Below are 23,776 nucleotides of genomic sequence, written 5' to 3'. Positions count from 1 at the left end.
CCTCCAGGAGACCCATCCTAAACAATGTACTATAAGTCTTTTGGCTTCCTCCACTTCATTATATGTATAGAGTCAACAACACATTACACACAGTCATAGTTACTTTGTGCTTATTAAATCATCATGTTTTACTGCCAATTTACAAATGCAATCAGAATTTTACTTTTTTTAACTAGTGTGCAATACTATAAAACAAAACTAAATTAAAATATAAAATGTACTTAATATGACGTCCAATGTATTGTGAGATTGAAAAACAGAGAGAGAAATCTAAAGGATGCCTGCACTGTTGTCTAGGACTTCATACAAATCTTTGTGTTACAGGCAGAGTTGGATGTGGACAAACCCCACAGGGATGCCTTGTACAGCTTACCCCCAGAGAAGAAATGGCAGCTCTACTGTAGCAGGGTGCAGGTGGGCACATCTTATCAGATAACTCAGGAGATAATCGAGGCAAATCAGGACCTCCGAATCTGATAACTCATGGAGAACTCCAGATTTGTGAGATCAGAAAACTGATGAAATTATGAAGTACCTGTATATTTCTGATTGTGCAATTAATTTGGCAAAGAATATTGATAGGAATTAGTGTTGATGCCTTCTGTGGGACGGTGTTTATACGATGTATCTATGGCACTAATTGCAGACTTCTGTTAGTATGTTATTATATCTGCATCAATGATTGGAGGGAATATTGTTATGACATTTTTCAGTCCACTTGGATTTGATTTTGATACAATAACTTCAAATTCCTCAAGTCAATCTAACTAACTCTTCATACAGATTAAGATTGCTCGTCAGGTCAAAATGTCAAGGATACTGTCTGGGTAATAGAATTTGTTTTTTTCCCATTAAATTGATCAGTTCCTGTAAATCTAACTCCAATTCAAAACGTCTTCCTTGTAAAAAAAACACTTTGTTTTGGATTGCTTTTCAGGTCAAAACGTGGAATGTTATGCTCACTGTTACTATGTATATAAATAGAAATAATGTCATACAGGATTTATTTGTATAAAGCTTCTTTTTGGGAAAGAAAGTCAAAGGTCAAAGTCAAGGTTACCTAGACCTGTTCCTTTCAACGAAAAATCAGAATCTGCACAAAAAAATACCATATTTAATTTCACATCTGACTGACTTGCCCAAAGCATTTGCATGGGATTCCTTTTCATGTCAAAAGATCAAAGGTCAAGGTCACTATCAATATAAAAAAAAACAGTCTGTTTTATTAAAAGTTGAGTTTCTTTAGCTGATGGAGTTAAGTTCAAACTTCATACAAAGCTTCCATGCATTTGGATTGTTTCTGCTTCCTAACTTGATTTCCCTTGGCCTAATCAGATTTGATTTTCACACAGAGCCACCCTTTCAACATGTAAGTGCTTGGGATGTCACTATTACACTACAGGTGTACTATTACAACATGTAAGTGCTTGGGATGTCACTATTACCCTACAAGTGTACTATTACAACATGTAAGGGCTTGGGATGTCACTATTACACTACGGGGGTACTATTACAACATGTAAGTGCTTGGGATTTCACTATTACACTACGGGTGTACTATTATAACATGTAAGTGCTTGAGATGTCACTATTACACTACAAGTGTACTTTTACAACATGTAAGTGCTTGGGATGTAACTATTACACTACGGGTGTACTATTATAACATGTAAGTGCTTGAGATGTCACTATTACACTACAGGTGTACTATTCCAACATCTAAGTGCTTGGGATGTCACTATTACACTACGGGGGTACTATTACAACATGTAAGTGCTTGAGATGTAACTATTACACTACAGGTGTACTATTCCAACATCTAAGTGCTTGGGATGTCACTATTACACTACGGGGGTACTATTACAACATGTAAGTGCTTGAGATGTCACTATTACACTACAGGTGTACTATTTCAGCAGGCATATGTATATACTGCAGGCAGTGGGACCTAGCAGTGACACATTGCTAGATAGCAGAAAACACCATTCAGGCTATATCAATATACCAAACTTTGCAAAACCGTAACAGAAATTAAATAACATTTTATTGATTGGAATTTTATACACTTCCTGTTGATCAGTTACCAGTGGTGTTATAATTACACTCACATTTACAAACAGAAATGACAGGACAGTTTCATTTACTCACCTATAAATTGTGTTATCTAAATGATCAACATACAATGATGATGATCAGATTACAACCATAGGATCTAGTCTTCTGATGCCTACTTTCATGTCATTCATCTCTCTGTGTTAGCATAACAGCAGTATGAATTTAATTGCTTTAAATTTTGATTATTCATTGATTTTGAAATGATACACTCAATTATATAAACAAATACATGTATATATGTAGATTGATAGACAAACAGTACTTCATTTTTAAATGAATCTGTGAATTTATGGTACCTGTTTCATATTACTTTTCAATATTAGTGACTGATCTAAAAAAAACTAATGTGTTTATTTCAGGACAGAGATAATACCTCAGCAGATAGCTACGTGGACAAAATCAAGGCATTATTTCAAGTATGTGTTCAACAGCTTTATATAAATCAGAGAAAATTGAGAAAGGCTATGAATCCATATGTGTTGATGACTAGGTTACCCTGTGGCACTTGTTTTATCTGTAGAAATGTTATTGTATCAGTTATAAATGACATCCCTGAATGATATTAGCTGTTGATAGGACGTTAAACCCTGTACAACCAACTAATTATTAATGGTCATCATCTTCATCTGTATAGATATGTGTGTATATATTTATTTAGGCTAGAAACTGTTGTTTCATAGAACTACCCAATATAGACTAGAAACTGGTGTTTCATGGAACTACCGAGTATAGACTAGTAACTGTTGTCTCATGGAACTACCCAGTATAGACTAAAAACTGTTGTTTCATGGAACTACCGAGTAAAGACTAGTAACTGTTGTCTCATAGAACTACCCAATATAGACTAGAAACTGTTGTCTCATGGAACTACCAAGTATAGACTAGTAACTGTTGTCTCATGGAACTACCCAGTAGAGACTAGAAACTGTTGTTTCATGGAACTACCCAGTATAGACTAGAAACTGTTGTTTCATGGAACTACCGAGTAAAGACTAGTAACTGTTGTCTCATAGAACTACCCAAAATAGACTAGAAACTGTTGTTTCATGTAACTACCCAGTATAGACTAGTAACTGTTGTTTCATGGAACTACCCAGTAAAGACTTAGAACTCTTGTCTCATGGAACTACCAAGTATAGACTAGAAACTGTTGTTTTATGGAACTACCGAGTATAGACTACTAACTGTTGTCTCATGGAACTACCCAGTAAAGTCGAGAAACTGTTGTTTCATGGAACTACCCAGTAAAGACTAGAAACTGTTGTTTCATGGAACTAAGTATAGACTAGAAACTGTTGTTTTATGGAACTACCGAGTATAGACTACTAACTGTTGTCTCATGGAATTACCCAGTATAGACTAGAAACTGATGTCTCATGGAACTACCCAGTATAGGCTAGAAATGTTGTCTCATGGAACTACCCAGTATAGCCTAGTAACTGTTGTCTCATGGAACTCTGTTGTTTCATAGAACTACCCAGTATAGACTAGAATCTGTTGTTTCATGGAACTACCCAGTATAGACTAAAAACTGTTGTTTCATGGAACTACCCAGTATAGACTAAAAACTGTTGTTTCATGGAACTACTGAGTATAGACTAGAACTGTTGTCTCATGGAACTACCCAGTATAGGCTAGAACTGTTGTCTCATGGAACTACCAATTATAGACTAGAAACTGTTGTTTCATGAAACTACCCCGTATAGACTAGAAACTGTTGTTTTTTGGAACTACCCAGTATAGACTAGTAACTGTTGTTTCATGGAACTACCGAGTATAGACTAGAAACTGTTGTCTCATGGAACTACCCAGAATAGACTAGTAACTGTTGTCTCATAGAACTAGCCAATATAGACTAGAAACTGTTGTCTCATAGAACTACCCAAAATAGACTAGAAACTGTTGTTTTATGGAACTAGCGAGTATAGACTACTAACTGTTGTCTCATGGAATTACCCAGTATAGACTAGAAACTGTTCTTTCATGGAACTACCGAGTATAGACTAGAAACTGTTGTCTCATGGAACTACCCAGAATAGACTAGTAACTGTTGTCTCATGGAACTCTGTTGTTTCATAGAACTACCCACTACCCAGTATAGACTAGTAACTGTTGTATCATAGAACTACCCAGTATAGACTAGAAACTGCTGTTTCATGGAACTACCCAGTATAGACTAAAAACTGTTGTTTCATGGAACTACCGAGTATAGACTAGAAACTGGTGTTTCATGGAACTACCAAGTATAGACTAGTAACTGTTGTTTCATGGAACTACCGAGTATATATAGACTAGTCTCATGGAACTACCCAGTATAGCCTAGTAACTGTTGTCTCATGGAACTACCCAGTATAGACTAGACACTGTTGTTTTATGGAACTACCGAGTATAGACTACTAACTGTTGTCTCATGGAATTACCCAGTATAGACTAGAAACTGGTGTTTCATGGAACTACTGAGTATAGACTAGAACTGTTGTCTCATGGAACTACCCAGTATAGACTAGAAACTGTTGTCTCATATATTGGAACTACCCAATATAGACTAGAAACTGGTGTTTCATGGAACTACCCAGTATAGACTAGAAACTGTTGTTTCATGGAACTACTGAGTATAGCCTAGAACTGTTGTTTCATGGAACTACTGAGTATAGACTAGAAACTGTTGTCTCATGGAACTACCCAGTATAGACTAGAACTGTTGGTTCATGGAACTACTGAGTATAGACTAGAAACTGTTGTCTCATGGAACTACCCAGTAAAGACTTAGAGCTGTTGTCTCATGGAACTACCCAGTATAGAATAGTAACTGTTGTCTCATGGAACTACCCAGTATAGGCTAGAAATGTTGTCTCATGGAACTACCCAGTATAGACTAGAACTGTTGTTTCATGGAACTACCGAGTAAAGACTAGAAACTGTTGCCTCATAGAACTACCCAATATAGACAAGAAACTGGTGTTTCATGGAACTACCGAGTATAGACTAGTAACTGTTGTCTCATGGAACTACGCAGTATAGACTAGAAACTGTTGTTTCATGGAATTACCCAGTATAGACTAGTAACTGTTGTCTCATAGAACTACCCAGTATAGACTAGAAACTGTTGTTTCATTAAACTACCCAGTATAGACTATAAACTGTTGTCTCATGGAACTACCCAGTATAGGCTAGACCTGTTGTCTCATGGAACTACCCAGTATAGACTAGAACTGTTGTTTCATGGAACTACCGAGTAAAGACTAGAATCTGTTGCCTCATAGAACTACCCAATATAGACAAGAAACTGGTGTTTCATGGAACTACCGAGTATAGACTAGTAACTGTTGTCTCATGGAACTACGCAATATAGACTAGAAACTGTTGTTTCATGGAACTACCCAGTAAAGACTAGAAATTGTTGTTTCATGGAACTATCAAATATAGAAGAGAAACAGGTGTTTCATGGAACTACCCAGTATAAACTAGTAACTGTTGTCTCATGGAACTACCCAGTATAGGCTAGACCTGTTGTCTCATGGAACTACCCAGTATAGACTTAGAACTGTTGTCTCATGGAACTACCCAGTATAGGCTAGACCTGTTGTCTCATGGAACTACCCAGTATAGACTAGAACTGTTGTTTCATGGAACTACTGAGTATAGACTAGAAACTGTTGTTTCATGGAACTACCAAGTATAGACTAGTAACTGTTGTTTCAAGGAACTACCCAGTATAGACTAGAAACTGTTGTTTCATGGAACTACCCAGTATAGACTAGAACTGTTGTTTCATAGAACTACCCAGTATAAACTAGAAACTGTTGTTTCATGGAACAACCCAGTATAGACTAGTATCTGTTATCTCATGGAACTACCCAGTTTAGACTAGTAACTGTTGTCTCATGGAACTACCGAGTATATATAGACTAGAAACTGTTGTTTCATAGAACTACCCAGTATAGACTAGAAACTGTTGTTTCATGGAACTACCGAGTATATATAGACTAGAAACTGTTGTTTCATGGAACTACCTAGTATAGACCAGAAACTATGTTTCGTTTTATATTGAATGTAGAGCCAAGTTTTAATGTGATGTATGTTTGACAGAACACGGTTAGCTTTGACGTTGAGGAGGAAGATGCACGACATAAGCAGATGGACAACCTGAAAACTGCCCTCCGCACACAGCCAATGAGGTGAGAGTATACTTCCGCAACTAGATATCACATTTTATTGATGATGCAGTACCCTTTGATTTATTAACAAGATTTTAACGGTATCAGATAACAAAGAGTCTTTTTACTGTATCAAGATACATGTATGTTTATTTATTTATATTTTGTTGATATATTAATTTATGTTTCGAATAAATAAGAAAACTATCTGGTGTCTAACCCTGATACAAAGAAATATATTGCAGTTTTGTGACACGGTTTATTGAGCTGGAAGGTCTGCAGAGTCTCCTGAACTTTCTGGAGAAGATGAACTACGAGTCACTACAGGGCAACACACATACAGCAGCCATTGGCTGTATCAAGGCTCTCATGAACAACTCGGTAGGTGTTGGACGGGCAGGGGTTAGAAATGTGTCTCGGATTGGAACTTCTGAGGTGTCATGTGTAGGATAAGTGACATATTGGTAATATTTGTTACTGGCAACTTATTAGTGATATAAATTATTTGTGCCAGCTATATACAGTTTCTCTACAAGACTAAAACTTGATTATCATTACAATCATAATGATTGTCTTTTTCGAGAAAAGTGTTATGATGAACAAGATTGTGCTGATATGTTAACAATATCCTTATGCTGTAAGATCGAAATAATTAGGACAAATTAACAGCATTTTTGAGTTCACTTTTCCCCCTGTGTTTTGTAGCAAGGACGAGCACATGTGCTGGCCCATCCCAACTGTATCAACATCATCGCCCAGAGTCTGGCCACGGAGAACATCCGTACCAAGGTAGCCGTGCTGGAGATCTGTGGAGCGGTCTGCCTTGTCCCTGGTGGCCATAAAAAGGTCCTTGAAGCATTGCTTCATTTCCAGAAATTCTCAGCAGAACGAACCAGGTTCCAGGTCAGTGTGGTGTGGGATTTTCTCAAAAGTGTTGATTATTATGTATTTTTTACTTAGATTCTTTGGTTTCATTTAAAATTTATTGTTCAATAATAATATCAACTGTTGATCAGATCTTATTTTCATCATTGAAACACTGGAAGAAGATTTGTGTTACATTATAAACACTGTCGTATCTCGTCAAATGTGTTCTGCAATACAGGAGCATATCGTAATCAAAGTAGGCAGTTTAGATAAAACCTTATGAAAGGAAAACGTTTTTGTATACCAATGAAATAAAAAACCTTATATATGGAAAGAGTTCCTGTACGGTACATTTCTAATGGTGTTGCATCCGATTCCCATGTTATTCTATGGTTTACCTACAGACCTTGATAAACGACCTTGACCGCAGTACCGGTGTTTACAAGGAGGAGGTGAGCCTGAAAACAGCCATCATGTCTTTCATCAATGCTGCACTGCGATATGGATCAGGACAGGTAGGTGACATCACATTAGATTGTGTTGTGGTATTGTTACCTGTGTGATGTTCTACGTACCATGTGACATCTTCTTACACACAAGAAGCAAAAAACATATATTTTTTTTATCACCATGTGACCTTTTGTTAGTCACACAAATCTAAATAAGTGTTAAAAATATAAGTCTTAGTAAGCATTAAAAATAGATATTACATACAAGTCTTAGTAAGCATTAAAAATAGATATAACCGTATGTAATCTCTTGTTACTTTATACACAAGTCTGAAATAAAACATAATCTTGAAAATACTCTTGATATTTCTAAAATAGCATGTACAAGCACTTGAATACATGGTGATTTCCAAATTGTGATGATTGAGAATGTATCATATCCAACTGTTTTTCCTGTGTTTGGAAAGATCTCATTTAAACATGATACACAATACGAAATCTGACGTAACCCAAGGTGATGTCACTCCACTTGTAACAGATGGTTGGTTATTAAACAGGAAGGTGTAGTCATTTGGTGGTGGTGTGAGGTCACTTTACGTTGTCTGCCTTCAGTGTTTGTCACACTCCAACTCAAGTGGCGGAGTTCCTACTCTCGTCTAACAATATGGGGTTTTAACACTTAGGGGCGACATTCAGCTAAAAAAAGTCATTCAGGAAGTTCTTTCAAGGTTTTTAGTATGACTTGTTAAGATGTAATTAAAATGAGGTAGACTTTGACGGATAGATATTTCATCAGGCCAAAGATACCCAAAAAAACAAACAGGAACTAGGAACTATAGATACAAATCTGCTTCGATCCTCACTCTAAACTTAATTTAGTGTTTGGCTAGCCAAGCAGTAAATGTTTTTTTTGTAAATGGCAGCTAAATCCTAAATGGATCTTTATAACAGCTCTTTATTTCATTTATAAACATACAACTCTAAATCTGATGTTGACAATCACTGCTTTCCCCGAAACGGACAATATGTACTCAACTATTAAAAACCTGCTTTAGAGCTTCCAAAACTGGTTACTAACAACCCAAAATCAAAGCCACACCTAGACTACCAGCACACCAGTGTGTCCCTGTTAAACGTGAAACACTATAGATATCACAGATAGTTGTGTTGGATGTTACATTGCCCCAGATGTTACACAGTAACATGTTAGTGTAGAATCGCCAGCTCGATCAGATAATGTTACTTGATACATGTTTGTTTCAGCTTATACACAGCAGCCATTTATTAGACAAATCAATAACAATACCATAAATAATGGTACACCTTAGAGGAGTTGTTAATTGTGAAATATTTTTAATAAGTTGTGAAGGTTTTTATACTCCCCTACTTAGGTTAAGAAGATACAATAAGTACTCACTTTGTCGGTAGTGCGTGCCTACATCCATGCATACGTCTACAGTATAACGGCTTGTATACAAGACTGCATCAGAACCTCCCTACAATTTTGCTTAATATTTACACCATGGAGTTCTACAGTACTTAATTATATTTTGGTGGTCATTGGTCAAGGTTAAATGGTCCGAGGTCACATTTGACCACTTTTGAAGTATAGAAAGCTTATTTACAAGATATCTCATGAATCCCTGAACCTATTTAGTTTGTATTTACACCATAGTATGGTTACATCGAGTTCTACACCTGATTAGACTTTAATTGTCTTTGGTCAAGGTAAAAGGAACAAAGGTTACACATGTGCTAAAGGAAGGGTGTCTATAAGGCCCTTTTTTGGGCTCCAGTATATTCGGGTATTTACCTCCTTATTTTGTTCAAAGATGTCCTATTGTATGACATGCGGAAAAACTAAGGTAAAACTTTGACCGAAAGTGGGTTTCTGGGGGTACCAAAAGGGGTATGGTAAATCACAAATACAGTTTGCTGTTTTTAAAAATGAGCTTAAAAACCAAAATAATATCATTTCTGTTTTTGAAAACATGTATAAATTAAACAAGCATATGTAACGGAATGAAAAATGACAGAAATTCAATCGTCACTTAAAGATTGATATATAAAAGAAGGATTACGTCAGGGGGGTCTTTTCGGTTATTTTCAATTGAAAAGTAATGTTTTCTCAATAATTTCCTTTCTAATTAATATTTTGACTTGACATTTACAACTTCACTCATTTAAGTAGACTTACATAAATTGCATATTGACTACATACTTTCCTTTTATTTTGTACTGAGTTATGGCTTCTGGACACATTTCAAACTTGGCTTGTGCATGACACCCTGTATACGCTATAAATAAAAAATATCAATTGTTAGTATTGTATATTATATATATCATATAATATTTGCTCAACACCTGTGGCTGAAGTGATTTGTTTTTTTACATATCAAAGTTAACTTACAAATCAAAAATGGCATTTGCCACCACAACTACTGTTAAATGATTGATTTAATATATGAAGTTTAATTTGCTGTTAATTTTATAGACACCCTTCCTTTGTTTTTATTATTTTACTGTTAGATGTCTCTAGTTTGAACACTGTCAGTCAGAAAACTAATACCTGATTCCTTTGATAAATCCCAGATGTATAAAATCATAAAAAATAACAATGTTATTCTGTTTTTGTTTTCAGGATCACCTTGAGTTCCGTTTACACCTGCGGTACGAGTTCCTTATGTTAGGGATCCAGCCAATCATAGACAAGTTGAGGAAACATGATAATGCTACACTGGACAGGTGAGAATAATAGAATCTTCTGTCCACTTGTTGTAGTATACAGAAGGTGATGGAAGTTCCTGATCCTAAAGATCAATCTTTTACAAACTTAAATCATTACTTTCATTGGAAATAAAATAAAAACATTTACATAATTTGAATTAAAAGTAAGAATTTCTTGTGATAAATATGTCTCTTCTTTGAAAGAAGGGAGTTTATTGTATTGTACCGGTTCTTCTCCTGGTTCTTCTAATAACTTTAAACTGTCAGATATCTTGATGAAACTTGCAATAAACCTGTATCACTCAAACAATGTGTACTGCACTGTCAATAGGTCACTGTGACCTTGACCCCAAGGTCTAATGTCAAATAAGTACATACTTTTCAGTAACATTTAGTCTGGGTTGTTAACTTTAAACTGTTAAAGATTTATCGATGAACCTTGCATCGCCCACAGGCGTATGCAGAGCTCTGTCATTAGGTCACTGTGACCTTGATTTCAAGGTCAAAGGTCAAATAAGGGAAAACTTTTCAGGAACATCTTGTCTACCCTGTAACTATTAAACCGTTAAAGTATATAAAGAAGTTTACAGTATATCTGCATCACTCACACAAACAATATGATGATAAGGGGAGACATGATATTCTTGTTCACAAAAAATAAATCTTTAGTTTAATTTACTCTACATCAACCATGTTCACATTTCCCCAGGCATTTAGACTTCTTTGAAATGATGAGAAGTGAAGATGAAAAACAAATGGCAAAGAAATTTGAAAATGTGAGTATTTAATAACCTTATTATTTTATATCTCCAGCTGGATATGATAAAGCTTTTTCAAAATGTTTATAAACAATTCATATCCTTCTGTACATTATAGCATCATATGAATGCACTGTTGGGCTGCCACATTTTCCAGTGACTAATTTGAAATTGAGATGTAATTATTAAAACAAAAATGACCTGGTTATTTTAGTATACTTACAAATAGAACAAATTGTAAGTATAACAGTAAACGTGAGTGTTGTTTTAGGTACATGTAGATACAAAGAGTGCCTATGGTATGTTTGATGTGCTGAGGAAGAAGTTGACCATGTCGACGGCCTACTCCCACTTCATGTCTTTACTACAACACCTCCTACTCTTCCCCTGTGAGTAATAGTTAAATGGCACACTCCCTAATTAACCGTCAGAAATAAGACTTTCCAAAAAGCCTTCGGCATACTGCATGTTTGATTATTAATATTTTTCTAGAACTTCTTATGATACCAATCTTGTTTAAACTTATATTTTTGCACTAATTGAAGTTTATCTTGTAACCTCTGTCTAAGCTTACCGTGACTTAAAGATAGGTTTGTCATTTTAAGTTTGAAAAATAAAGGTGCACTCAGTTTTCAAAGGCAAAAGTAAGAAAGACCCGCTTTGAGTCATAGTCCATGTAGGAAATGGAGGATTAGTGTTGTTTGTTTTTATCCGGTACTTTGCTTTACCCGCAAATATTCTGCTTTCCTTGTTATTTAATTGTAACATATAATCATGTATAAAGTGTGGAAGGACGTTCTGTACGTAAGAGTTACGTTTACAGTTGGTAACGATGCCAGTGTGGTGGCGGTATGGCAGATCGTCGATCGCATTGTCCAGCAGGTGGCTCTACAGCAGAAGAGCGGACAAGACCCAGACTGTACCGTAGTGGAAATGAACGTTAAAGGACTCATACGACAGTATGTATCAACTTGTGTTTTTGTGTTTTGTCAAAAATATTCTACATTCAGAAAGTAAATTGAATCTTAAAATAAAAGATACATTTCTAATTTCTGATCGTGACTGTCTATTGCATATTATCAGGAAATTAAAGAAAGTAGAACAAATTTCTTTTGAATTATGACAATATTAATTATTTACAAAGGAAGAAAAGGAGATTTTTCGAGACATGTGTCACATTTATTAGTAATTTGTTACTTTAATGAAAGGTTTTGTAAAAAGTTTGTTAAAGATATAATGTTCTGTCACGTTCCTTGCTGATTCAGTGGAACGTTACTAAGCTGAGGTACGTTCCTTGCTGATTCAGTGGAACGTTACTAAGTTGAGGTACGTTCCTTGCTGATTTAGTGGAACGTTACTAAGCTGAGGTACGTTCCTTCCTGATTCAGTGGAACGTTACTAAGCTGAGGAACGTTCCTTCCTGATTCAGTGGAACGTTACTAAGCTGAGGTACGTTCCTTGCTGATTCAGTGGAATGTTACTAAGTTGAGGTACGTTCCTTGCTGGTTCAGTGGAACGTTACTAAGTTGAGGTACGTTCCTTGCTGATTCAGTGGAATGTTACTAAGCTGAGGTACAGCTTGTTTAGATAAGACTGTTTCTACTACAGAATGAGTAGTGAGTATGATATCAAGACATGGCAGCAGAAGATACGGGATCTAGAGAAAACCACAGACGAACTGCAAAACAAGGTCACCAAAAAAGAACGAGAATGTGAAATCAAAGCAGAGGAAAAGGTGTGTGGCCTGACTTATAAAACATTCAAGATAACAGCAAACTTTCATTTACCTTGTTATTTTGAAATGAATGATCAAATCTACCTTTAATAGCAAAACTTTCCCCCCAACTGATATTTTTTTTTTTGTCAGGATGAACTGTCATCTACAGTAACAAGAATGAAGAACAAGTTGGAAAAGGAAATGCAAGCTCAGCAGGAAATGAAGCAGACGATAGCAGACTACTCGGCTCAGATAGAGGCTCTACGGAACCAGGTCAGTAGATTGTCAAAAAACCTAATACATTTGTTATCAAAGAAAGGTTTCTTATGTTGAAAACTCTGATCTCGCTATGAAATTCTCACCCTTCAATTAACTTTTGCAAGATGTCTTGAATTTAATAAAATTGATGAAAATAGAATGTACAGTTTCATGCAAATTCCTTCAGTTATCTGCTGAGCGGGGTGAAAGACAAAAGCTGACACATCTTGTGAAGACGGGCAGTCTTCCAGATGATGCCAAGATGGGGTTGTCAACAGCGGCCATCATGGACATAGGGAGTAATGGCATGTTACCTGACATCAGTTCTATTGGGGCTAAACCTGCTGGTCCTCCTCCCCCTCCCCCTCCTGGACCACCTCCTCCGCCTCCACCCTCTGCTCCAGGTAAACTCTTAGTGCTTTGACTCTTGTCAGATTTATTTCATATGAAATCAATTGTGAATATGATTTTACCTAAATTTTACACCTTATATTTTCAATAAAATTTGGTACAAATAAATGCTATTGAAGACTAGATGGATTGTCATTATGAAAGCATATCTTTATTATGTGTACTAATTTACTAAAATCATCATGAAAATTAATTTGACATATATGAACTCATTGATTCATAAAATTTGATTGATTTGCAGGTGCCCCACCCCCACCTCCTCCTGGAGGTGGATTCTCAAGCAAGCCATCAGGACCACGCCCAAAAAATCCTATGAAGTCTTTTAACTGGACCAAGATACCTGATGTAAGTCCTAGGACGTCTCTGCTGATGACGAGGCCTGGGCCACTGTAGGTCTCTGTTAGAGACTGGGCCACAAAAGGTCTCTGTTCAGAGACTGGGCCACTATAGATCTCTGTTAGAGACTGGACCACTGTAGATCTCTGTTAGAGACTGGGCCACTGTAGATCTCTGTTAGAGACTGGGCCACTATAGATCTCTGTTAGAGACTGGGCCACTGTAGATCTCTGTTAGAGACTGGGCCACTGTAGATCTCTGTTAGAGACTGGGCCACTGTAGATCTCTGTTAGAGACTGGGCCACTGTAGATCTCTGTTAGAGACTGGGCCACTGTAGATCTCTGTTAGAGACTGGGCCACTGTAGATCTCTGTTAGAGACTGGGCCACTGTAGATCTCTGTTAGAGACTGGGCCACTGTAGATCTCTGTTAGAGACTGGGCCACTGTAGATCTCTGTTAGAGACTGGGCCACTGTAGATCTCTGTTAGAGACTGGGCCACTGTAGATCTCTGTTAGAGACTGGGCCACTGTAGATCTCTGTTAGAGACTGGGCCACTGTAGATCTCTGTTAGAGACTGGGCCACTGTAGATCTCTGTTAGAGATTGGGCCACTGTAGATCTCTGTTAGAGACTGGGCCACTGTAGATCTCTGTTAGAGACTGGGCCACTATAGATCTCTGTTAGAAATTGGGCCACTGTAGATCTCTGTTAGAGACTGGGCCACTGTAGATCTCTGTTAGAGACTATGCCACTGTAGATATCTGTTAGAGACTGGGCCGCTGTAGATCTCTGTTAGAGACTGTGCCACTGTAGATCTCTGTTAGAGACTGGGCCACTGTAGATCTCTGTTAGAGACTATGCCACTGTAGATATCTGTTAGAGACTGGGTCACTTTAGATCTCTGTTAGAGACTGGGCCACTATAGGTCTCTGTTAGAGACTATGCCACTGTAGATATCTGTTAGAGACAAGGTCACTATAGATCTCTGTTAGAGACTAGGCCACTGTAGGTCTCTGTTAGAGACTGGGCCCCTATAGATCTCTGTTAGAGACTGGGCCACTGTAGGTCTCTGTTAGAGACTGGGCCACTATAGATCTCTGTTACAGACTATGCCACTGTAGATCTCTGTTAGAGACTGGGCCACTGTAGGGCTCTGTTAGAGACTGGGCCACTATAGATCTCTGTTAGAGACTATGCCACTGTAGATATCTGTTAGAGACTGGGTCACTTTAGATCTCTGTTAGAGACTGGGCCACTATAGATCTCTGTTAGAGGCTTTGCCACTATAGATCTCTGTTAGAGACTGGGCCACTGTAGATCTCTGTTAGAGACTGGGCAACTATAGATCTCTGTTAGAGACTAGGCCACTTTAGGTCTCTGTTAGAGACTGGGTCACTTTAGGTCTCTGTTAGAGACTGGGCCACTATAGATCTCTGTTACAGACTATGCCACTGTAGATCTCTGTTAGAGACTGGGCCGCTGTAGATCTCTGTTAGAGACTGGGCCACTATAGATTTCTGTTAGAGACTGGGCCACTATAGATCTCTGTTAGAGGCTTGGCCACCATAGATCTCTGTTAGAGACTGGGCCACTATAGATTTCTGTTAGAGACTGGGCCACTATAGATCTCTGTTAGAGACTGGGTCACTTTAGGTCTCTGTTAGAGACTGGGCTACCGTATATCTCTGTTAGAGACTGGGCCACTGTAGATCTCTGTTAGAGACTGGGCCACTGTAGGTCTCTGTTAGAGACTGGGCCACTGTAGATCTCTGTTAGAGACTGGGCCACTGTAGATCTCTGTTAGAGACTTGGTCACTGTAGATCTCTGTTAGAGACTGGGCCACTGTAGGGCTCTGTTAGAGACTGGGCCACTATAGATCTCTGTTAGTGACTGGTCCACTGTAGATCTCTGTTAGAGACTTGGCCACTATAGATCTCTGTTAGAGACTTGGCCACTATACATCTCTGTTAGAGACTGGGCCACTGTAGGTCTCTGTTAGAGACTGGGCCACTGTAGATCTCTGTTAGAGACTAGGCCACTATAGGTCTCTGTTGGAGACTAGGCCACTGTAGGTCTCTGTTAGAGACTGGGTCACTTTAGGTGTCTGTTAGAGACTGGGTCACTATAGATCTCTGTTAGAGACTGGGCCACTTTAGGTCTCTGTTAGAGACTGGGCCACTATAGATCTCTGTTAGTGACTGGGCCACTGTAGATCTCTATAAGAGACTAGGCCACTGTAGGTCTCTGTTAGAGACTGGGTCACTTTAGGTCTCTGTTAGAGACTGGGTCACTATAGATCTCTGTTAGAGACTGGGCCACTATAGATCTCTGTTTATATTCGTGTGGTTTTCCAGTAAAATTGAATTGTTCGGTACATTCAGAGGTCAAGGTCACTGGCAGATATCACTGTCAGGGATTTCAATGAAGATGTAACAGGGTGTCAATTTTGTAGAAAGACAAAAAGACATAACAAGTATTAAGACATACCAGATTTAATAATTTTCCCTCATACTTGATCTTATGATTCTGAAATCCATTGTATATAGTTCAAATGAGGAAATAAGATGGATGTTAAATGTTTTAGGGATAAAATACTCACATCCATATAATTAATAATTTATGACATTACTGGTACGATATGAAATATTAGTACAGGCTTTATCTCTTCTAGTTTAGAATTATAATCGATACATTCAAAATTATTTTCTGATTTGTTGTAGATGAAACTATCAGGAACTATTTGGTCTGGTCTAGACACAAAAAAGGTCAGTAAACATCACAGGTCTATGGTTCATTCTAACTTGTAATTTGGATTCAAAGATGTACACATAAATACTAAATAGAAACCGCATGGTAAGGTCCAACCTTTGTGAGCTATTTTTGTCTCCATCCTGAGCCTGCATTTTAAGGAAATTTAGCACCATTTTCTTTGAATGAAAACATGTAATTGTATTAAGTTGGTTTCAGTAAAGGTATTGTCACTCACTATTTGACACTTCCTGTGCTTGATGCATAATAAGAAAGAATACTAATTGATGATGTATCTATAGAATGTGAATTATTTGTAGGTATTGAAGATTTTAGACCTGGAGGATTTTGAACACAAGTTTTCGGCCTACCAGAAGAAGCAGAATGAGGATGGTGAGGAAACAAACTCCACAAAGACCAAGAACAAGGAGTTGTGTGTGATTGATGGGCGTCGGGCACAGAACTGTACCATACTTCTGTCCAAGCTAAAACTGACCAATGATGAGGTGATGAAGGCCATCCTGTCTGTAGACTCTCAGGAGGACCTCCCTCGGGACATGGTAGAACAGGTATGCTCCAACATCTCAAACAGTCCATTTCTAAAACTATTGGGAAGTCAAACTGAAGTTGGATCCTTGTATTCAATCATAGCTGGGGTAAATTCTACTCCCATAACATGAGAGGCCGCTGGTCGGCCTTTTTTCAATCGGACATGATTTTGCCGACTGCGACCTCTCATTTCCGAAACACTAATTCTTTGATGCAGTTTCCGCCCGAAATCCGGGCGGAACAAAATATGCTTGAAAAACTCACTAAAGTGGTTAACAGTTCATGACAACGATGTCTGCTCACAGTTTATATAATATAGATCTCATATGTATGTCATAGACACAAATATATAGTATATTACGGAATAGAACACTCAAAATACATGTCCATGTCGTTGTCGCACTTCTCTGACCTACATTTAAAACATGGCTTCTGGATTAATACAAAATAGCAAGGGGGATTTCAAACGGAACAAAATGATACGGAGTTTGTTTGTATTCCGCTTGTGAAACATTACATGTAATCCATTTTTGTATTAACCGGAAAAATCATGGCAAATGCTGTCTGCTTCGCTTCGAATGAGGAAAAACTCATTATTTATGTCTTTGACATGAATTTTTTCTCATATAATCATGGATTTATGGAAAGGAATATTTATTGGACCCTTTTGACCATTTAAATGTATGTAAACACGATATTACTCTTTCTTAATCCGAACTTTGAAAATGTGATCGTCAGCATCGGGAAAATCAGCTATGGGCAGTTAGAGTTTACGCGGCGCCTGTCAAAAGTTTTTCGCCGTGTAAAACCTCTAACATTGTTGGAGTAGGGTACATTCAAGGCTGTAGATAGACAGATGCATGCTGGTCTTGCCTTTTGTGAATAAAGTGGTACAATGTTAGAAACAATTGCTGCTTGGTTAATGATATTTTCTCACATCAGCATATGAAATTTTGAGCATACAAAGCAAGAAAAACTGTGCAGTCAAATAATATTGAGATTTTCATAAGTTGTATATTTCCTGAAAATAATTGGATTTGGAAAAATTACTTTACTATCATCATATGCTCCACCCTGAGCTGTTAAGCGGTACTAAACTGTTTCATCGTGGAAAATAAACGTAAACCTTGTGATCTTTGATACATCTAGGATTAAGACATTGTCAGATGCTTACACCTCTTGGCTGACTGATTCATTGAACCAACTGGTAAAATTAGCAGTTTCGAAAAAGACAAATTTAATGTTAAAATTCCATAAATACTTATTTACTAATGTCATGAAATTGTTCTCTACCAGTTACTGAAGTTTATACCTACAACAGAGGAGGTCCAATTACTAGCAGAACATTCCAAGGAGGTTGAACAGATGGCGCGGGCAGACAGGTTCCTGTACGAGGCCACGAGGTGAGTAGCTGGACTCCATACACTTACAGGGGTACAGAACTGTTATAATATGTTATAATATACCCAGCCTGTGTTATCATCATCAGATGCCATCTGTAGGTCTGTGTTAAAACTGTAAACAGAAATCAAGGTAGCTTTGAGGTAGCTTGAGATCAAATCTTAGTTCTACAGGAGAGCTACCAGTTCCGTACTAAAATGTGTTTGCACTTATTATGCCATGGATACAGTAAATGAAATTTGTTACTATCGTATCATTATTTTTTTGAAATGGTAAAATTTTGTTCTTCCATGGCTAATTATATGTCAGCAAAATGTCTGTTGAAGACCAGGATGTAATGTTGAAGATAAACACACATTTAAGATTGTAATCTCTATTCCAGGATATCTCATTATCAACAAATACTGTAATCTCTATTCCAGGATATCTCATTATCAACAAAGACTGTAATAGAGATAACAGTATTTGTTGATAATGAGATATCCTGGAATAGAGATAACAGCATTTGTTGATAATGAGATATCCTGAAACAGAGATTACAGTCTTTGTTTATAATGAGATATCCTGAAACAGAGATTACAGTCTTTGTTTATAATGAGATATCCTGAAATAGAGATTTCCGTCTTTGTTGATAATGAGACATCCTGGAATAGAGATTACAGTCATTATCAACAAATACTGTAATCTCCTATTCCAGGATATCTCATTATCAACAAAGATTGAACGCATTATATTTCAAGAAAAAGTTCCAGGAAAGAATCGGTGACATTAGACCCAAGATAAGTGGTAAGTAATTGAATTCTTATATAATCTTGATCAAACTGTATGAAAAAGATGTTCTATTGTCTAAACAAGTGCACTTCATTCCACCATAACAAACAAAATATAATTCTTATTCCATAATTATTGAAAAACAGTTTTATGTGTTGAAACAAAGTCATTGTTTAGGTTTATTTTGTACTGATTTCTCACTATATCATCGACTGGATCCTATACACATGACCTATTCATAAATTTCATGTGGACCAGTTTCCCGTTTCACATTAATTTTGAAATATAACCATGAGGGGATCCCCTGCACTTTTACTGCTTATAAACAGTTGTTTAATGAATTGATCAATATCGAAAAGGCTCGCCGTTTGATGAATTGATCAATATCGAAAAGGCTCGCCGTTTAATGAATTGATCAATATCGAAAAGGCTCACCGTTTGATGAATTGATCAATATCGAAAAGGCTCACCGTTTGATGAATTGATCAATATAGAAAAGGCTCGCCGTTTAATTAATTGATCAATATCGAAAAGGCTCCCCGTTTAATTAATTGATCAATATCGAAAAGGCTCGCCGTTTAATGAATTAATCAATATCGAAAAGGCTCACCGTTTAATGAATTGATCAATATCGAAAAGGCTCACCGTTTGATGAATTGATTAATATAGAAAAGGCTCCCCATTTAATTAATTGATCAATATCGAAAAGGCTCACCGTTTAATGAATTGATCAATACCGAAAAGGCTCGCCTAGATCAATGTGATTTTTTCAGGTTCTTATCAACATGAACCATCACAAAAGTCCATAATTGTACAGTATATATGTACATACAAAGAATGATTTTCACTGATACCTTTCGTTGATATCCAATGTTACGTTTATGTTTTCACAATTAAAATTGCTTAAATCTTTGGGAGCAAATCCAATTTTATTCATATGGCTATGAATGCAATAGGGTTTAGGTGGAAGCAGCTGCAATGATGATGTAAGTATGGAGAATAATGATCAAGTTAATGAACGACAATGTAAATAAAGGGTATATAATAAAATGTTAATTTAGTTTATTATCGCAATATTTATGACCGCAAAAAATGTAATGTAAACCCTACAAATGCGTTGACCTTGTGATGGAGAGTTAGTTAAGAAAAATATCAGTGTTGTTTGCAGTAAGCCCCTTACACTGGTTAGAATCCCAATCCTCCCCGTTACTGTGCTTACACAGTTTCGTTTATTTGGGGTTTAACATCCTCTCAACAGCTAGCCAGGGTCATATGAGGACAGGATACTATCACAAGCATTTCACAGTCTTAAAAAAAAGAATATGAAAAATATTAAATCATGCTCACGGAATTATTTTTTTCACGTTCCAAACAACCTTCGTGACAATGTTTGGCAGTTTGTTGATAACTTTGCAATGTTTATGATTTCAGCCGTTGTTAGGTCCTCACAAGACCTCCCAACAAATAAAAAGTTTAAACAGTTACTGGAAATCATTTTGGTGCTTGGCAATTTTATGAACCGTGGACAGAGAGGAAATGCCGGAGGGTACAGAATAGAAAGTCTGAACAAGATGTTAGACACGAAATCCAGTGTAAACAGGAGCGTCACGCTTCTCCACTTCACAGTGGAGGTGATAGAAAAACAGGTAATGACAGCTGTTCCTCAGATACGTTATTCTTGTATACGTATTGTGCAATATAGAGATTTTGATTACAGCATGTCACTTTCTTTATCAGATGTGGTGCCCTCACACTTACTTGTTTGGGTTTGTTACAGTATTGGTTACTATAGCCTTATGCTCTTTTTTTGTTTAGTTCCCTGCCTTACTGAAGTTGGAAAAAGAACTTGATTGTGTAAAGGTTGCCGCTAAAGTCAAGTGAGTATAAAATGGAGCTAGCAGTTTGTACACTAACTTCTGTGTATGATTGACACATCAAATACTATCAGTAACATGCACCTACAATGTTGTCACTCACATGATATTTCATGAGGTGTGTATTTTCATGTTAATTCTTGATAAGAACTTTTGTGGTAAAGACCAGTGTGGATGTCATTTACAGTAGTGATGGTTAATATTATGTTTTTTCTGTGTCTCGATAAAGGAGTGGATTGCTCCAAAACTTTGATAACATCATTGTAACAGGAAAGAGAATATTGTGCTTCCACCGGGATCGAACCCTCGATCTCTAGGGCCCTAGTCGGAGGCTCTATCACTGAGCGAAAGGGAAATTCCCCTCTAGCTCAAAGCTAGAAGGAGACTGTAATCCTATGTACATTTAAAATCTGCCACATCATATTGTCTACACTGTTACAATTAATTCCTTGCCCCATTTACCATTTTTAAGTAATCGTATCCTACAAACATACGCTTGCAAGGATCCAGTGTTATTTGAGAAGTTACCGTTGATATTAGTTCTTTGACCCATATCTCTAAATATAAATATATATGTCTCTACTTTCAGTTTGGCAGAGCTGGATAAAGATATTGCTATGATAAATATGTATGTCTCTACTTTCAGTTTGGCAGAGCTGGATAAAGATATTGCTGTGATAAAAGCTGGCCTAGAAGAAATTGAAAAAGTATGGTTTTTTTATTTTAACATACTTTAATATCCAGTGCCCAGCACTGAAGCCCCCAGAAGCTACCATATCAATTTTCTGAAAGTTACTTCTGTACCTTTTGACACCCAAGTAATATTTAATATTAAAGTCCAATTTTCTTGACACCCATCTCAGCACTATATCAGTTACAGTAACTTATACATATATTGCTATGGGCAATGGGTATCTTAGTCATTAACTTTAAAAATAAAAAATAAAAAAATTGTCAGTTTTATCCATGTCTGTTTTTCTGTAGTTTGTGATACAGATGTTGCTTCATTGAGATTTCGTGCTAGGCATTTGAGTATTTCGCCTTGAAAAGATAGCACGTGATATCCATTACAGGAACTTGAATATTTCCGAAACCAGCCTTCTCATGATAAACGTGACAAGTTTGTGAATGTGATGAATGACTTCCACTCTGTGGCATCCTATAACTTTTCGGAGGTGGAGGAACATCGGGATGAGATGCTTCAAAAGGTAACCAAGTGTTATTGGCTATGTACTCAAAGTTTGTTAATACATAAAGACTAAAACTTTCACCAACTTATCTTCTTACTAATGAACTATCAATATTTATGATCTGATGCCTGCATTTTACCCTGAAATAATTTATGTGATAATTTATCATGAGTTACATGAAATCTTGCTCTGAAATACATGGAATTTTATCCAGAACATATATACCTGAAACATTACCTCGAAATAGATGAAATCTTGACCTGAAATACGCACATTCCTAAAATCTTCACCTGAAATAAGTACATTCCTAAAACCAGGACCTGAACTAAATGAGAATTTAGGGAGTGAAAACTTCACGAAATAGAACTATATTGTCATCAAAAATTCTTTGCACGATATTGGGCTTCATTTTCATCTCATGCAATCAACATTGTGTCAATTAGTTGCAGTAGAAACTGTTTTGATTGAAATTTTGGGAATAAGACATTTCCTATGTATTTTGATTATGGATGCACTGAATGTATTTTATGTACTGTTGTAGTTTGGTAAATCCTTGAAGCAGTTCTGTGAGCAGGAGGCCTATGACAACAAACCTGATGAGTTTTTCAGCATTATAGATTCATTTCTTAGTTCTTTGACTGAAGCCAAGGCAGAGAATGAGCGAATCAAAAAACAGAAGGAGGAAGAGGAGAAAAAGGCTGTATTTGAGGAATCAGTAAGTGCTTTATTACATATGTTTAGTTTCATTGAATTGTTAAGTTAATATTCACCTGAAAGTTTAAAGTTCACTTGTTTTGTGACTGAAAAGGTACATGCATGCATCATTGTTTATGTCTAAGAGACCATGATTATATGGGACAAAGGCTACAAAAATTACAACGGTATCCTATTCTGTCATATAATACAAAGACATGAGATAGACATCAAGATCACATCAGAATTTATGAAATAAGAAAATGATATTTTTGCTGCTTTTCTAATTCTATCTGGACAAGCATCTAAGTTTTCAGTTGGAATGAAAAAAGACAAACAGTACTTGCGAAATTGTAGACAGGAAATAGGGAATTTGTTTTTCAAAAAAGAAGAAAAAATGGTTTGTTTACTTTGAATAAGGTATTAAAGGTGGTAATTTGATCTTGGTAATAAAAAAATACCTACAATGGTCTGTTTACTGCAGATAAAGAAGGAGCGTGAGAGACTGAGGAGTAGGAGAGCTGACAGCCCCATCAGAAACGGAGTGGAGGCAAAGAAATCTAACAAAGGTACGGAGACCTTCAGTATCAAATTTCTCTCATCTCCTGTAATAGTTTATTCTGTTCTTTCATTCAAGTTGAACATAATAGTAAATACTGATATGCTGATAAGTGTTGATGGTGTCATGTGACATTTCAAAAATCTGATAAAATTATAACAGGAAAAGTAGGTTGAGGCCATAAATCTAATTGT

At 36.8% G+C, this 23,776-nt stretch overlaps 1 protein-coding gene across 1 annotated transcript in view; it reads left to right on the top strand.

The window, feature by feature from the left end:
* The window catches only part of LOC110459581 (disheveled-associated activator of morphogenesis 1-A-like), a 30,718-nt gene that overhangs the window by 6,270 nt on the left and 672 nt on the right, over window positions 1-23,776 (top strand). The window contains exons 3-26 of the mRNA XM_021511910.1: window positions 325-414; window positions 2,475-2,531; window positions 6,205-6,293; window positions 6,518-6,653; window positions 6,978-7,175; window positions 7,544-7,654; window positions 10,230-10,333; window positions 11,025-11,091; window positions 11,345-11,462; window positions 11,897-12,032; window positions 12,682-12,808; window positions 12,941-13,063; window positions 13,236-13,452; window positions 13,701-13,804; window positions 16,518-16,562; window positions 16,866-17,114; window positions 18,391-18,497; window positions 19,193-19,281; window positions 20,698-20,912; window positions 21,082-21,143; window positions 21,787-21,847; window positions 22,214-22,348; window positions 22,872-23,045; window positions 23,508-23,592. Coding sequence (XP_021367585.1) covers window positions 325-414; window positions 2,475-2,531; window positions 6,205-6,293; window positions 6,518-6,653; window positions 6,978-7,175; window positions 7,544-7,654; window positions 10,230-10,333; window positions 11,025-11,091; window positions 11,345-11,462; window positions 11,897-12,032; window positions 12,682-12,808; window positions 12,941-13,063; window positions 13,236-13,452; window positions 13,701-13,804; window positions 16,518-16,562; window positions 16,866-17,114; window positions 18,391-18,497; window positions 19,193-19,281; window positions 20,698-20,912; window positions 21,082-21,143; window positions 21,787-21,847; window positions 22,214-22,348; window positions 22,872-23,045; window positions 23,508-23,592 — 2,899 coding nt within the window. The remainder of the gene's footprint in view (window positions 1-324; window positions 415-2,474; window positions 2,532-6,204; window positions 6,294-6,517; window positions 6,654-6,977; window positions 7,176-7,543; window positions 7,655-10,229; window positions 10,334-11,024; window positions 11,092-11,344; window positions 11,463-11,896; window positions 12,033-12,681; window positions 12,809-12,940; window positions 13,064-13,235; window positions 13,453-13,700; window positions 13,805-16,517; window positions 16,563-16,865; window positions 17,115-18,390; window positions 18,498-19,192; window positions 19,282-20,697; window positions 20,913-21,081; window positions 21,144-21,786; window positions 21,848-22,213; window positions 22,349-22,871; window positions 23,046-23,507; window positions 23,593-23,776) is intronic.

Source organism: Mizuhopecten yessoensis, unplaced genomic scaffold (assembly GCF_002113885.1).
Source record: "Mizuhopecten yessoensis strain PY_sf001 unplaced genomic scaffold, ASM211388v2 scaffold10131, whole genome shotgun sequence".
Classification (NCBI taxonomy): domain Eukaryota; kingdom Metazoa; phylum Mollusca; class Bivalvia; order Pectinida; family Pectinidae; genus Mizuhopecten; species Mizuhopecten yessoensis.
This window is presented reverse-complemented; position numbering and strand designations above follow the sequence as displayed.